Genomic DNA, 14,532 nt, shown 5'->3' on the forward strand with positions numbered 1-14,532 from the left:
TCCATAAAAATGGATTGCCCGTTAAACCATGCCTTCGCCCGAATTAGAGAATTCTGAACCCCTTGAAATCCCTAAGCAATTTCAAGCCGGTCGGGAGCGGGCGTAAATTATAACCATGCAATTGCGCGCTTACGCCCTCGGAACATAAGCGTGCAATTGAGAGGATTTCCCAGACTGCTAAAGAAGGGTGTCGAAATTAGAAGACGGATGTCGACATTAGACCAACTTACGGTTTGGCTTTGGGCGGCGGGAGAACTCTTGCATGCCTAGTCTGGTCTTGGAAAGGAGGGGAATGTTACGCCGGAGCTGCGCCAACTTAGCTGGGAAAAGTTGGAGGCAGCAGATCTCAAACCTCAAATCTACGCCGGAGATATCCGGGGCACAAGCTGCAATTTCCAGACTGGTCGCATGCCAACAACGTTTTCTCCCACACGGGAAAAAAATTCAACCAAATCTCCCACATTTTCAGGATTTATTCCCGCATATCCCGCATTTCCGAAAATTTTCCGACTTCCTGAAAAAATAAAATAATTTTGAAAAAGCGGCATGGCAAAATTTCCTGAATTTGGAAAATTGGGACGAAAAATTCCATGATTTCCCCAATTTCCTGAAACAAATTTCTGATAAAATTCCTTCGATTTCCTGATTTTCCGATTCGGAAAAATTGGATTAGCGGGGAAAATTTTTCCGACTTGAAGCTCTCCCACATTTTTGGGAGCTGAAGTTGACAGCTATGGCTACATGGCTTTTTGCGCAATGCATGGTTCTTTTCGCATGACGACGGGCCTACACTGACCCAGAGTTGCCCGTCGTTAGGAAAATTCACTGTGTGTGACGTCATTTTTTTAAAGGAAAATTAACAATGTGTTGACATGATTTTTCTCATTTTTTATTTCTGACGTCCGAAATTATAACAATTTTTTATCTCTTTTCACTGCTTTATAGTTTTTTCGCTTTATTTCGCTATCGTAAGTTGGTCTAATATGGACATCCCTCGTCTAATTCCGCCACCGTTTTTTAGAAGAGAAAGGAATAATATGAAAGTTGGACTTACTGGTTGAAAAAAGATATTTCCTCTCTTACCATAGTCTGGAGACCATACTCTGTTACAAAAATATTTCTATCCTGTCAAAATCCTAACAACTTCACTGAAATACAGAGTATGGAATTATTGACTCAATTCAAATCACTTCAAATCACAAAAGAAAAAACCGTTATCTTTTCAAAACAATTTAAAAGCTCGCGCCACTTCTTGAAACAATAGAGCTGTTTGACGTCATACTTTTGTTTATCTTATCATAACAATAAAATATTAGCAAATCAAATTCCTTGTATAATTCCCGGCTATACTGTGTCTATACAACGATGGTCTATACTTTGATATTTTTTTGAAACCACACAGACAGAGAAGTCGGGTCTCCCAGCTACTCTTACCATCATGCAAATAAAAATAGTTTCAACCTTTCTATTATTTCCAGCTTTAAAAAAGGGTGTCAGAATTAGACAAGGGGTGTAACATTAGACCAAGTTATGGTATTTTTTCTGGATAAAGCGCTAAAAATCAATCGAAGCTGAAGGAAACGGTTAACAAATACAATAATGACCGGTTACTTGACCTCGAGCAATATTTCTCAGTATAGCCCTCACTAACCGGTCATTATTGTATTAGTAATAGCTAGCTATAAAATACAAGAAAGAATAACATGTTAAAAAAAACGTGGTGTGACATCTTCTTCATCTTCTTCATGTATATAAATGTTTCTCAATTGTGACGGTTTGGTCGATGAACAACAAAATGCTTGAATAGCAAATGAACGAAAGTGGCATCAATAAGAATCGAACGTCTTGAAGTAATACTAATAGTAAATATCAACGTAATGCAATAAACAACTTTTGCAGCCCGTCAAAGTGCATCATAAATGAAGAAAACGCACTAAAGGATACCCTACAATGCAGGAAGTGCCACCGTTTAGTCCATTATCTTTGTACAGAACTGCCACTTTACCAGATCCAGATATGCTTGTCATACAAATCAAGAAGTTTCCAGTGTCAAAACTGTACCAAAATCGCACCACAGGTAATGGAAAGGTATAATTCAAATGAATCATCAAAAATTGAAGGATTCAAAAACGAAATCAAAGCTTGTGAGAATATAATGAAAAGGCAGGGCGAAGAAATAAACCATTTGAAAGCACAAGACGTCAATGTTATGGTCAACGAAATGAAAGAAACTATTTGAAAGCACAAGACGTCAATGTTATGGTCAACGAAATGAAAGAAACTATCGACACCAGAATAACCACGCTTGAAAAGAAGATTGAAAGCATCATCGAAAAGAAAGAAGAGAAAAGACCACCAATGAGCTACGCTAAAATCACATCCAAACACATCGAGAAAAACATTGGAGATGCGATTCGAAAAGAAAAACAGGAGGAGCAGCTGATTCGATCTACAGCACGCAACCTAATTTTTCATGGGATTGATGAATCGACAGATGAAACTGAAGAAGAAACAAAAATCGAGGACGAAGAATTTATCCATGACAAAATTATTGGTCAGCGGCTCCATCTGAGGAATATAAAGATTACCGAGACGCAGCGGATCGGGAAATTTACGAAAGAAAGAGAAGATAAAGCGAGATACCGATCAATTAAAGTCACATTTACGAACGAAGAGGGCAAGAACACAGTGTTGCAAGCAATAACAAAAGAAAAAGGCTTTCCTTACCGAGTGACAGAGGATTTGACCAAAAATGAAAGACAGATAATTAAAGAATGGTGTAAGGAAGCCGAAAAAATGAATGCTAAAATCAAGGAAGACAACACAAAATGGAAAGTCCGGGGGAGCCCGCGAAAAAAACTCTATTTCAAAAAGATCATTGTAAAAAGTACGAGCGGTTTATAGAGGCCCATGTGTCTTCACGGTGGCCTGCAAACCTGTAAAGCTTTATTATTTATTATTATTATTATTATTATTACTCTGTCTTGGGCGTTGGCGGAAGGATGATTTTGAGTACTGAACTTGGATGTCTTCCTGAGCATTTAATTCAAGTAGTAACGAGTTCATTGCTGAACAAATTTGTGGTTATATATCCTTAAGTGACTTTGTTTGTAAATCATGGGTATATACACGAGAGACATAGGCTGGCAAACGTTCATCAATAAGGTTTAGCCAAAGGTAGACAGCTAAACGCAGCTAAACGTTCCGTTGTTGGGGACATTTCCTCGTTTTGTTCGACTGGTTCACCGTCATGGAGTAGTCCTGAATTGACTTTAAGAAGATTGTCCTCAAGATGGAGATGGGCTATAAGGCGTTGGAATAAAGTCTCATATCGTTCACCGTCCTGTCGTTTGATTGATGAAATTTTGAGAAAGTTGACTTCTGACTGACAAAAGGAGTAATGCTTCCGAATCCTTTTCCAGATCCATGGAAGGCTGGTAGAGCCTGGTAGAGCGTTTGATGATATCTGATCGTAAAAGCGATGGAGCGAACTGGGATATTAAACCAAGCATTCGTTCCAAAATAATGTTCTTTTGTGTGGCTGTTTTACGTTGAGCTTCTTCTCCGGTATTTGGATCGTTGGTTAAGCCACGGTTGGGAGATTGCAGGTTGTATTTGATTCGATAAATGGTGCGAACTCATTGTTCAAACTCAAATCTGGACAAGGTGCACTATACCTTGAAAATTGGCCCAAAAAGGTAAAAAATTGCTAAAATTAGCTGCACTTGAGGAGATAAAATAGCACAACTCTGCACTTGGGGTTAAAAAACCGTCTGCACTTGCACCTGAAAACCTCAAATTTTTCACCCGCACTCGACTTTTTCCGAGTTGTGCACTTGTGAGATCTCGAGCAAACGTACCACACTCTGCAAAATGGCAGTGTACAAAGGTTACAACATACAGTTAGTGGATTTAAGTACTTCGATTTGTGAAGCGTCTTTACGTCACATAGAACAAAAGAAAATAGCAAAAGAACAAAGGAATTACCCATAGCCACCATTTCCCAACCATGGGGAATCGCGATTTTACGGAAATGGGAATCCTCATATCGAATAGAGCATCTTCTGCAAATTTTATTCTTCCCCATAAATGCGAAAATGAAAAGCGAAGAAGCTTTCGTTTTCTGATTGTCTTTTTAATCTGCCATGAAGTGTTATAAAATTCCTTTTAGAAAAACACATTCTCCTACGAAGAGGCTTCAAAAAATGACTTGTTCTCACTCATTTGGTTTCCGTAATAAAAAAGAAAGTCGTTATTGTGAACTTGTGTGATTAAATCTTTAACCAATTCCAAGAGGAGTATTCGGTGGTAACGTGATCAAAAACTGAGCTTTAAGTTGATTTTTCTGTTTCGATATTAACAAAGGGAAAAGCTGACAAAATGTTAAAACAATAAGCTTCAAGACCAGGGTTTGTATTGACTACTCTTAGGTGCCAAATAAACGGGCCCCCCCCCGCTTGTTAATTTTTCGATTTTTTTCCAACCCCCCCGGACGTTATTAGGACCCCCCCGTTTATTAATTTTTGAAAAAATTCCCAGCTCCCAAAAGGAAAGTTTCTTGTTTTACTCTAAAAAGCCTAAATTTAGTCCATTTTGACACTTTTTAGGGTTTTTAAAAGTCCATTTTCCAACCCCCCCGGTAATTAGGTCCCCCCCGTTTATTTGATTTGAAAATTTTTTCCAACCCCCCCGTTTATTCGAACCCCCCCCCCCCCCGTTTATTTGGCACCTAAGAGTATGGTTACAATGCTCCTCTTTGCGAACTACAGTTACGGCAAAAACAAACCTTTGCAGGGGGGGTCACTAAAAATCCAAAAATGATTTAAAAAAAATGATTTTGAAATTTTATAGAAAACAAAAAAAAAATTTCTTGAGACGGACTGGGTTTAAATATAGACCCTGGAGAAGCTGAAACTCCTTGAAAATGAAGGCTTTTAGAAGAACTCAGGGAAAAGCAGGGGAACTGGAAGTTTCTTTCCAAATTTTGAAAACTTGTGGAAACTCTATGTTAATTACACACTTCGAGCATCTTCCAATTTTACTAAGGGAAGCATCTTGGAATCATCCCAAGATTGACAAGTGCTATGACCTTGAAGTTTTTTACCATTTGTAGATATGGGTAATCAAAGATGATTTGTTAAATTTTGGTTCGGCCACCTGTCTGGTTTGTATTTTACAGACTAGAATGAAAATTTGTCTAAAATCATGTATTGACTGATTGACTCCTTCGATATGACTGAAATTTATTCCTGAAGGATATGAGCTTAGCTCCTTTTCCACTCAGGTTTGGTTTATATCTCTACTGAAAGGAAAATTTAAAAAGATACGTGTCATTTTGTTCCTGAAGGTTGATTTTTCGAATAAAAGAGACTAGTAACAGAAAAAGATCATCCCCATGAGTATTTGGTACTTTGCAGATCGGCTAGTAAAATACGATGACCACCTCAGAAACTCAGGAACTACCAAAGCTTTTGACTTGTAATTTTTACCAGTGATAGATATTGACCATCTAAGACAGTGTGCAAAATTTCAATTTTGTCATGTGATTGATGGTATTTTTTACCCAAAATGCTCACTTTCAGCACGACCACACTCCTTTGATTTTAACACTTGTCAAAATCTCAAGTCAATAGCTTTTTCTATTTTGACCCTCTGCCCAAAAAATACTTGTCACGGTGGATTTACTCAACAAAATTTGAGCAAAAAAATTAGAGTGAAAAAAGGTTAAGAGGGGGGTTCTATTTTCAGTATTTTCAAAGAATGATGACGTCATCAGATGGCGATAACGTCATCAACGATGCGGAAATTTCCACCAAATATCATTACCAACTCATATTTGGTGCACACTTCACACAGTCCATAGTATGAATATTTCAATTTGCTTTCTTTTGGCTCTTGGCAACAAGGGTTAAGATTCTGTATTTTGGTGGGTTATGGATCCTTGATTCTTGAAACTGTCATATTTTGTTCCAAAACTATATGTATATACTTCTTTACATAAAGATAAAAGAAACGGTGTATTTCTTCTCAATCAATACTTTACGTTTCTTGTATATGCATTCATCAGTTGATAATATATACTTCTTTACTTTACGTCTTAACTTTGTGACATGATATTTAATATAAATACTTCGTCAAAATTTCGTCAGTACGATTTTCAAAAGTACGTTCTCTTAACTAGCATACAATATTTTCATTCGACCCGCATCGAATCATTGCTTGTTAGTTGAAGGGAACATACGTGATCAAATGCGATGCCTGGGTGGCTAGTTTTTGCAGAATTTTAATGATTGACCTAATATTATTTTTATTCTTTCAGTGACAAAGTGATATGAAATTTTTATGGTGTTGTAGATCTAATCAACGATTACTTTGGAGCTTATCAGCAAGACGACAATTATCCTCTGGAGATGTTTCGTGTTCTAATCATTACAGTATATTAAAAGTATCACCCAATGCTAGTCAAAAGCAAATCAAAGCAGCTTACTACAAACAATCATTAGTCTTGCATCCTGATCGAAATTTGGATTCTGAAAATACTTCCGACACACATGCCAAATTTTCAGAATTGAACGAAGCTTATAAAATTTTAGGCAATAATAAATGGCGGAAAGAGTACGATCAAAAACTCAAGATACACAATCATTATAAGAACCAAAAAAGTGTTTTCAATTCTGATGTTATCGAAAAGGATAGTGTCAGAGGTTCTATACAACAACGAAGTCAGCAATTTGACACCTGGACAAAATCACACTATCAAGGCTCTTTACAAAAAAGAAACCATCGACAAAATAAAGATTCTTTGAGACAAAATATATCAAGGGAAGAATCAAAGCAACAATCGTTGAGAGTAACCATTGTTTTATCAGTGGCTTTAATGGCTTTTGTGTTGGTGTTCTTTCCTCCGAAAAAGAAGGACAAGTGAAGTTGAAATGCGTTCGTAAATGGTTGATGATTTTTGTGTGAATGAAGTATGTGATTATTGAATATTGAATATTACCACTGGTATGGTGTCTAAAATCTATCATTGGGCTCTTCCAGAAAAAATCCGTTCATGGGGGGTGGAGGGAGGATGTATTGTCCAGGGGTCCCAAAAAAGTCCTAAAAATTACATTGTCCAGGGGGTAAATCTGCGATGTCCATGGGTAGATTTTGGTGTCCAGGGGGGGGGGTTAACTGATGCTTGTCCGTGGTGTAACCCGTTGTCCGGGGGGTAAATCACTGAAAATTGTTCTATCCTTCACCCCCATATTCCAATTTTTCTGGAAAAGCCCAATCTATAATTCTTACAAAGCCAGTACCAGAAGAGGACTAAGCATAATTTGACTCTCTTGGACACTATTTCTCGTGATAGTGATGATACTGTAAGGTCAAGTTTCAGAGCATTTCATTTCAATAAAATTCAATAAATTGCTTTGGAAATTAACTTGGAAACGAACTGTCAGCGATATTGCTTGTATAAATAAATTATAGTTGATCATATTTTTATATACTTTAAATTTATTTTGATACGGTAGGTTTAAGGCCTATAGTCAGGAAATCGATTTAGTTTTGAAGCATCGGCTTTTGTTTTATTAAAGAAGTTATTGTAAGAAATTTTCCGAAAATCAATGTTTACTTTCCACCATTTGAATGAATTTACAAAAACTCTCGAAATAAGGTCCTCAAAGTTGAATTTTGGGTCATGAAAGTCTTTATTTTCTTGTTAATCAAAAATATTTATTGTGATTATCAAATTTTTAGGTCTAGAAATAAAACTTTGTTGTCTACTTCATGCTGAAATTTTAACTTTTTGACATAGAAATTGTGGAAATTCTTCGGTTGAAAATATTTTAGCTCTAATTCAGAAAACGGGATATAGTAAGGGGAAATTTTTTTTTTTGAAAGCTAAGGGGTAGGGGAATCAAAATTACTTAGGTTCCAATTTTTTTTTTGGACACTTTGGTGTGATTTTCGGACAAATATGACGGTCTCAGGCAAAAATCATAGGGTCAAAAATTAATGAATTTTTTAGCTTGAGAAAACGGAGACTTGTTGTATATTTTTGGAAAGCTCTCAAAAAATTAAGATTCGAGATATATTGTGAGTATAGGTGATTCTAGTATCTAACTCGAGATATTGAGCTTCCAAAAGGGCAAAAACTGGACAAAACAGATCAAAACAGCTGCTTCTGGCTGAAAAACACTGTTTTTAAGGGTTAATGGGTCTGTGCTGGGTAAATGCGGACGGTAAGGGTCGTTTTTTTCAGCGTCGTCACAGACGACTTTTCACCAATTCATTACCTACATCGAATAAATCACATAAACTACAGGAGCGCCAGCGGAGGAATTTTTCAAAATATCTGTTCTTTTTTTCCAGGAGAGGGAATTTCGGAGTAAAATCCAGCTATTTTCCAAGCACTTCAAAAAATCTAGGAAGGAGTATAAAACATCTGTTCCGAAAATCCAGGAGCAATAAATTTGAAAAAATTTGCATTTTTTTCCAGCAAACCTTAGATGTCCCCTGTCTAATAAATCCAGGACCAAATTTAGACAGAGTATGCAGATGCTGTTTTTCCAGGAGCATCTCGGCGCTTAATTAAAGGCATTAAAGAATATGAATTAAATAGATGAATCTTTCCAGGATACGTGATTTAAACTGGAACAGATGAAAATTTCCAGAGACTTAATTTTTTTCAAGAACAGATACATTTGTCCAAGAGTCTGGCAAAAAAAGAACGGATACACTTTTCCAGGAAAAGTTACCATTCAAAACAGACAATTTGTAATTTCTAGCCGTTGGCTGCTCTTGAAACTATATTTAAAAAAAGATTTATAAGTTAAAAAGAAGGCCTTTCTAGTTTCCACCACAAAAAGGATTTCTAGCCATCTTCTGTAGACATTTGAGTGTGACTCTGAGTTTGAGAGTATGAAAATCTTTGAAAATCATTGGAAATGTTTCTCCTAAAAATCGAAAATTAAGTCTTAGTTTATAATTTCAAAATAGTCTTCCATAACCTGAGAAATAGTAAAGGTGCTTCTTAAATTCTAAAATACGACAAATTTAGAAAGATCACTCAAAATTCAATGTAGTGTAGTAGTGGAATGTGTAAGTTTTTCACAGCATATATGGGGCCATTCCATTTTATATCCATACCAGAAGTCGGGGACGAACATTTCCAGAGGGCAATTTGAGAAGAATTTCAAGGGTTTGTTTTTTCATTTTTAAATGTTAAGGTAAAAAGTTATTCTAAAATTTCCAGGAGTTGAATGACTGATTTTAGTTCGTCCACCCTATATTTATTAAAAGGTATTAAAAGAATCTTTCCAAGGGTTATTTGCAAATTTTGCCAAGTTCCAGAGGGTATCCACACATTTTCAATAATTTTTTTTGACTTGAAAAGGTTCGTCCACCCCCTGTAGCTGTATGGGCTGTATGGAGCAGTTTTATTGTTAACATCTATAAAAGTCATATGAACACTAAATCAAGGTGGCAAGAATTACCAATGTCATCTGTGTTAATTAGGCCTAAAATGCTGATAAAAACCAAAACATATCCCCCGGAAAAAAATTTACGGAAATCTAAAATTGCTAGTTAAAATCAAAACGCTGCAAAGAAAGGCTTGAGACATACATAGTAACATACGACTATTATATTAAGCAGATATACCTATTGACTATATGTTTTATTATATACCTAGGGGCAAAAACATCTTCTAACATAACTTGGTGGGCTTGGGGCGTCTATAAAATCCCTTTCGCTTTGCGAACACGACGAGACTCGTTCTCCTCCGTGCGTAACTCCCTTTACCGGGGAGCATACGGGGTTTGCGATTTCTGAAATACCGAATAATTTTGCCAAAATTTCCGAAATTCTGTAAAAAAATACTTGCAATTCCGATACCAATTTTTTTGGGTATTTTTCCTCGTTGTTACTAACTTTTCATCAAATTTCATTTTTCATGTATGAATTCCGAAATTTCGAAGCAAAGTTCTTGGATTTCCGATACCGAAACAATTTCAGAATTCCGAAATACCGAAGGAATTTTACCTGATTTCCGAAATTCCGAAGAAAAAAGGGTCGATTTCCGCAATTCCGAAAAACCGTACGCCCCCCCCCTTTACCTTACGATTGATTGTCACTAAGAAATCATTCTTGTTTATACAGGTGGGTGAATCGAAAGGATAACGGACACAATATTTTCAGCGGTGATGCTTTACCCTGAGTATCAGAGGTTAAGTTTTCAAAGAATATATTAACCTCTGAAGACCAATAATAGAAATTTTATCGCGCATGTGTCAATCTAATCACTGTAGAATTCCCCAGAAACCTCCAAGTGTAATTGAAATGAGTTTATTTCGAAAGAAATCTTTTACATGATCCCCAAATGTATAACAGTAATTACTAAACTTTTAATTATGGAAATGTCACTTTAATTGAATCGAAATAATAGACAAACTTTATGTTATGATTCTCTATCACTGACTCTTTTTACAAAGCATTGATGATATTTTTTAGTTGTGTTTTCAACGACGGGAATAAAAATATCAACTTTGAACCTCATCCAAGATCTTGGATGGTCGTCATGGTTACTTTTGTCTTTGTTGATTGCACGCTGAATAGAATCTCGATTCGTCGGCCACAGTGTCAATATTAGACGATTATAGTCTATGTCAATATATGATTTTGACCTGTGCTATTCACGGTAGTGATGTTTGCGTTATATATGGGGCCGTCCACATAGTACGTAGGGGCCCCCCTCAAGGTTCAAGGTTTACGGTGACACGGTATCGGCCTTTTTACTGTCCGGTATTTCGGTATTTCGAAAAAAAATGTACGGTATTCCGGTATTTGAAATGCTGCCGGTGACGGTAAATTGCATAAAAAAACTTCGGTATTTCGGTAAGTTTATAATCTTTCCGAACTGTTTTCTTCATAAAGAAACTTCCAAAAATCGCCTGCGGCGCTGAACTATCTTAAAATTTGTAAAACCACACCCCTGTTTTCTAATACCATCAGTTTTGACACAGTTTACCACCTTAGCCCCTAACAGTAGCGTGGTGGCAGGGGTTCAGAGGGCCAATAGCCTCTCCAGTGGTGACATCTTTGCGGGGTTCTAAAGAGAAAAAAGGCAAAGGCGCCGAAGGCACATCTGATCTATCCACTACCTTTTAGATAATTACTTAAAGCACTTAAAATTATATCACTGTCTTTTGTATTAGTTAGAGTAGAATTTGATAAAAATCCCTAACGATAAAATATCCAAAGCAAAATGGACGGACAAAACCATAATAGAGGACTTTTAAATTAGCACAAATTTTTACAAAACAAAAAAAATGTACGTTTTTTCATAGCCCTTTTTTACTTGTTTTTTGTAGAATTTTACGCTTCTTATACGCATCAAGGAAAAGAAAAAGTTTCCTAATAAACGTTTCATGTGTATGAATGAAATAACTGAAATATAAAGGTCCGAACCATCAAACGACGATTTGAATTCGAAAAGGTCGAGGAAAAAGCCGTGCACGTCCTCTGGTACAGGGGAATCAAGGAGAACGTCGATAATTAGAGATACGCTAGAAATTTCTGAATCGAATCCAGTGAAATCATTTTTGTTTTGGTTGATATTCCATATAAGGTCAATAATGGCGGTCGTCGATTGTCCAGCCTTCGTCTGTATTGTTTTGATAAATACTTGAGCTTATTTAGCCATTCATAATGGAGAAATAGATGTTGTCCATCTGATACTCCCTTTGTATCACGCCCTCAGTAACAATACATAAGACTGCTTTAATTCAAGATTGCTTCACAAACTACACTGGATAGTTGTCATTAGTTGAACTTTCGGAGCGGAGAAAGCTTGGAGTTGTTGTTTGTTGCTGGACGCTGAACATCTGTCACCTCAAAAATCAAAACATCTGGATAATCTTTTCTCAAAATGGAAGGTGGAAAACTCTCAAAACTCAAAGCTAAATTAGCTGAAATCTCAAACCAAATTGATGATGCTGATGGAAGAAAGCAAGATCACAAAGCTGCAACTATTGAAGCCCAAAGCAGACTTGAGAAAGCTGAGGGTGAGGTTCAAAGTTTTGAGAGAAGAATCAAATTGTTAGAGAAAGAGCTTGATGATGTCAATGCCAGAATAGAAGAAAATGAAGGCAAACTAGCAGATGTCAAGAGCAACCTTGATACCCTCGAGGAAGGCAGAAAAGAACTGGAAGAAAAAGAAACCTCCGGAGACGAACGCATCCAAACTCTCGAGGATGAAGTGAAGGAAGCTAAACTCAAGCTTGAAGAATCCAACACAAAGAAAGTTGAAGCTGCCCGAAAGAAAGTTGTCATACAACGTGATCTTGACAAAACCAAATCGAAAGCCGAACAATTGGAAGAGCGTGTTGAAAGCTTACAGGGAACCATTGATGAAACATCAAGCAGATTGAGAGAATTAGAAGAAAGAGAAGGAGAATCCGCAGAAAAAGAGGAACAAAACGCCGAGAACTTGATTGTGCTTGAAGGTAGATTTAAGGATGCTGAAGTCAGATATGAAGCAGCTGAACGTCAATGCAATGTTCTTTCTAATAATATCAAGGAAGCAAAAAGTGAAATTGAATCATGGAACGCTAAGAGCAAAGAAATTGAAGATGAAATGGAAGCTATGGATGATTGCGATATTGATGATTAATTTGGGAACAAAACACACTTGCACTACACAGAACCTTTTGCAGTCGAACTAGAAAAAAGTGTCATTTTAGAAGACGCCAAACTTTTGTACTGTCATTTCATATCAAAAGTTTCTCAATGAGATATTGATGCAGTAGAGCGTTTCAGAAATTTGCATGCACTTTTTGCTAGTAAATACCTAGTAGCTTGACTTTCTTAACTCCAACCTTAATTCTGTTTTCGCTATTTTCAAAGAAACTTTAGTACTTTTGTATCATAATGTTATTTATTTTTATTCATTCATTTGGTGAACAAATCAGTGCTTTATCATTGGAGTCAATATCAAGCTTATCTGTGTTTTAGAACTTTTGTTACAAGATTTTCTGCCATTAGCAACTGTAAAAAGTGAATTTTTTTTTTGTAGAAATATGATTACTTGATATAAACTTTAATTGACATATACACGTGTTGCTTCATTTCCAGCACATGCATCAATTATAGAAATTTGCACTGTAATTTAATTATCTTTTGGGATAACTTAACACCTTAAAAGCACTACCACAAATTGGGGCACTTGCATACATATATTATAATTTACACAAGTTCACCAGCATTTTACATTTTTTAAATTTGGGCCTAATATAACACGTCAAGTTTCCAATAGGAAGAATGAAAACTTTTCTTGGTACAAAGGCAAGGTAAACTTTAATGGAACTAACTTTTGTGGAAACCGATTTTCTCAGTTTTCATCATTTCTTTCAGTAATACACAAAAATTAGTTTGTGCAAAATACAATTATTGCCAATTTTATGAGAATATTGAAAGATTCCTAGAAAAACAAAATAAATTTGTCAAAAGCCAAATCGCTAAAGTAAGTCTGCAGAATGCTATTTTGAATTTTTTTGACCACGGTTTTGACCTTGGTGGATACTGAATTTTGAAAAGGGACAGTTGGTCTGCAGAATGCCATTTTTCTGAATTTTTTGACCACAAAAATTAGTTCCTGTTTTATTCAGCTCAGTTAAAGTTCTTGTTAATTAAGGGTTGTCTCTATTTTGTCTTGGTGTATACTGAATTTTGAAAAGAGATCATCCAGAAAATACATACATTAAAGGAATTTTGGTGGGAACTTAATTTGGCGGATTTTGGCCAAATCTGCCAAAATTTCTACCTTTAATGTATATACAATAATACAATACACGTGGGGATGGAGGATGTATCCTTTGTACAATGTAATACCCCTCATAGATTTTAGCCCCTAAAAAGCAATGGGCTCTTCCAGAAAAAATCTGTTCATGGGGGGTGGAGGATGAATTGTCCAGGGGTATTGAAAAAATACCAAAAAATTGCAATGTCCAGGGGGTAAATTCCAATGTCCAGGGGTAATTTTTTGTGTCCACGGGGTTGATTTGATGTTTGCCGAGGGGTATAACCCGTGTCCAGGGGGTTGAAAATCAAAATGTCCAGGGGTAATTCATGAAAAAAATAATATATCCTACACCCCACATGAACGGATTTTTTCTGGAAGAGCCCAATGATCCAAATTTTGATGACTAACTTGGTATACATGTACTAATGTCAAAGTATGCTCCCATCCCACATGCAATTTTCTGCCTTAAAGAGATTATTCTCTGGCTTTTGCTGTATTTCTCCTGTACCATATCATTTTGAAATGATCTTGATTTGGATTTTAAAGGATCCTCAAGAATGAAAAGTTTTTTTGAACTTTTTCTGGAAAACTTTAAAGACAATTAGATAGAAATCCAGACACATAAAACGAGTATAAAAGCTTGTTTTAAATGCTTTTGGGTCTTAATTTTGGATTGTTTAATGCTTAAATTACTACTCCATCAGATAAAAAAGAAACATAGTCTTATTATTTTGAGGATTTCCACT

General features: G+C 36.1%; 1 protein-coding gene across 1 annotated transcript; it reads left to right on the top strand.

Moving 5' to 3' along the window:
• The first annotated feature begins 6,319 nt into the window (after positions 1-6,319).
• Positions 6,320-12,732, top strand: LOC136805646 (tropomyosin-2-like). Its single transcript, XM_067062222.1, has 2 exons — positions 6,320-6,922; positions 11,909-12,732. Exons 1-2 carry the CDS (start codon positions 6,332-6,334, stop codon positions 12,656-12,658), a joined length of 1,341 nt encoding a protein of 446 aa, XP_066918323.1. The 5' UTR covers positions 6,320-6,331; the 3' UTR covers positions 12,659-12,732.
• The last annotated feature ends 1,800 nt before the right edge of the window (positions 12,733-14,532 follow it).

The sequence above is a fragment of the Clytia hemisphaerica genome, unplaced genomic scaffold, assembly GCF_902728285.1.
Source record: "Clytia hemisphaerica strain Z4C2 unplaced genomic scaffold, Clytia hemisphaerica genome assembly, whole genome shotgun sequence".
NCBI lineage: Eukaryota > Metazoa > Cnidaria > Hydrozoa > Leptothecata > Clytiidae > Clytia > Clytia hemisphaerica.

Bases quoted from the DNA above. Each gene is read 5' to 3' on its own strand.
- LOC136805646 (XM_067062222.1), top strand. From the start codon at position 6,332: ATGAAATTTTTATGGTGTTGTAGATCTAATCAACGATTACTTTGGAGC. The intron at 6,923-11,908 runs TGAAGTTGAAAT...GGATAATCTTTT, and splicing joins CTCCGAAAAAGAAGGACAAG to CTCAAAATGGAAGGTGGAAA.